This window comes from Ptychodera flava, chromosome 10 (assembly GCF_041260155.1).
Source record: "Ptychodera flava strain L36383 chromosome 10, AS_Pfla_20210202, whole genome shotgun sequence".
Lineage (NCBI taxonomy): Eukaryota > Metazoa > Hemichordata > Enteropneusta > Ptychoderidae > Ptychodera > Ptychodera flava.
In genome coordinates this window covers 13,119,584-13,121,555 of record NC_091937.1, presented here as the reverse complement: position 1 = coordinate 13,121,555, position 1,972 = coordinate 13,119,584, and the positions used below count along the sequence as shown (strand labels likewise).

Sequence of the window (1,972 nt, the reverse complement as noted above, 5' to 3'; positions counted from 1 at the left end):
TTGTGTTAATTTAGCTTCGCTACTCTTCGCAACACTTTTTGTCATTTGCATACAACTTTGCACCTCGTATCTTGAATTGAATGATCAGGTATACTAAATATTTGCTGTAAAAAGACGTTATATGAGCTTTTACTTTATCGACTATATATTGACAATGTCTTGTTCAAACCAAGTGTTTACGTAAAACTCAACAATCATATTCGAAATGACTTTGTTTTCCTTTGAGGAAAATACAAGCTGGTAATATACTCTTTAAGTAAGGAATTGACTAAAAATGCCAAAAATCGAAAAATCAGATCACAGTAATTCATCTGGAACTTTTAAGTGAACAGACAAAAATTACCTTCGAATATACACAAAGCTCGCAAATTATGATAAAATATTCGCTGTTTAAAGTACAATTATTTACAATGTCACAGAATAATGATCATCAAACAAAATGTACCTAAACATAATCCATAGATGAAATTACTACAATTATTATGGAACGAAGCATTCGGTGTTTTAAATAGACATGAGATCACAGCAATAACATTTCTCTTCATTCGAAACGAAATTATTATTATTGGCTATTTCGAGATTTTCGCTAAAGATATTTGAGGTAAGAACCTTTAAGATTACCAATGGCTGGCAAAATCTTGAAAATCGATAAAAATATCAGCATCAATGTCGCAATTCGTAATTACGAATAACGCTGAGCGCTTTAACAATCATGGCTGTCACCTTTCAACATAACATTACTTCTAGTCAGCCTGAGCCAGCAAGGAGACTGTAACATGATAAACATACTTTTCAATGCAAAGCATCATGGACGATTTTGCCTATAAGGTAAACGACAAGAAAGGAGACAAAAACTTTGATTCAAAAGTTGCTATCACCTCTTCTTGTCTGAAGTAATTACGTGTAAATACAAAAAGGTACGGGGAAGTAAAACGACTTAAAATGCTTAAAAATGTTAACTAGTGTAATTCTAAGTTTCTTTTCTGAACACAATACACATCACTTTGGATGAAAATCATGGAAAACCTCTTTGATGCACTAGAAAAAAATGCGTGATATACGTTCAGTATATTTACGCATATGGAACACAATTCTATTGCATACGTAGTGTTTATCTTTGTATATGGAATATTTCAATACGTCGATAAGCGTAGCGTATATCTATGAATATCAAGAGTATATATAATGCAGATCTTTGCATACCAAGTGTACACATATGCATTTAGTATACGTACGTGTATACTGAACGTATTTGACACATGTACAGAATCAGTATATGTGTACATATTGTTGTAGATGAAGCATTTTGCCAAGTGATGGATTTCCAAAAACGCCGTAAGAGATATCAAATTGAATGCTTAATAAGATCAATACTTAAAAACAGTGCTACCATCAGAAAAAAATGACATGTCTTCATTACGCAAATTGGACGAAGTCTCTGTTCCGCGCATGCCACGCGAGGTTATTCTTAAATTTTAAAGTAATATTTTCTTGGTTACACGTAAACCTCTGGATAGTCGAAATGTGTAAGACACCTCAGATGACGTGTTTCACTTTTTATCGACACAAATGTATTGTAAAGATTTTAGAAAATTTGCCATTCGTCTGTTACTATTCCTCTAAGTTGTTCCCAGAAGTGATCCCTTTCTTCCTCGTTTTCATCACCGTCTGGCCAAGCCAAGTATGTTTTGGTGTTCACAAAGAACTTCAGAATGTCAGACATGTCTTTCTGGGGAACTTTTTCCAACATGATAAACAAGAGAACGCTCTCATCGTGTAATGCGTGCAACATCATGGTGAACGCTAATCGCATTTCAAAATCACAAAATGAACTCTTGACGAAATTTTCTGACACGATAAAGATTATTTTCCTGCTCTTTTTGATGTTTTCCTCGATATTCGTAAATATATCTTTTCCACCGTGGAAGTCTCGTGTGTGAATACACAGTCTCAATTCAAGTTCATCTTCCAT

At 33.8% G+C, this 1,972-nt stretch overlaps 1 protein-coding gene across 1 annotated transcript; it reads right to left on the bottom strand.

The window, feature by feature from the left end:
- Positions 1-1,585: 1,585 nt before the first annotated feature.
- Positions 1,586-1,972, bottom strand: LOC139143017 (toll-like receptor 2). Its single transcript, XM_070713207.1, has one exon. The coding sequence runs from the start codon at positions 1,970-1,972 to the stop codon at positions 1,586-1,588; it is 387 nt and encodes a 128-aa protein (XP_070569308.1).

Coding starts and splice junctions, on each gene's coding strand:
- LOC139143017 (XM_070713207.1), bottom strand. CDS start 1,972: ATGGAAGATGAACTTGAATTGAGACTGTGTATTCACACACGAGACTTC.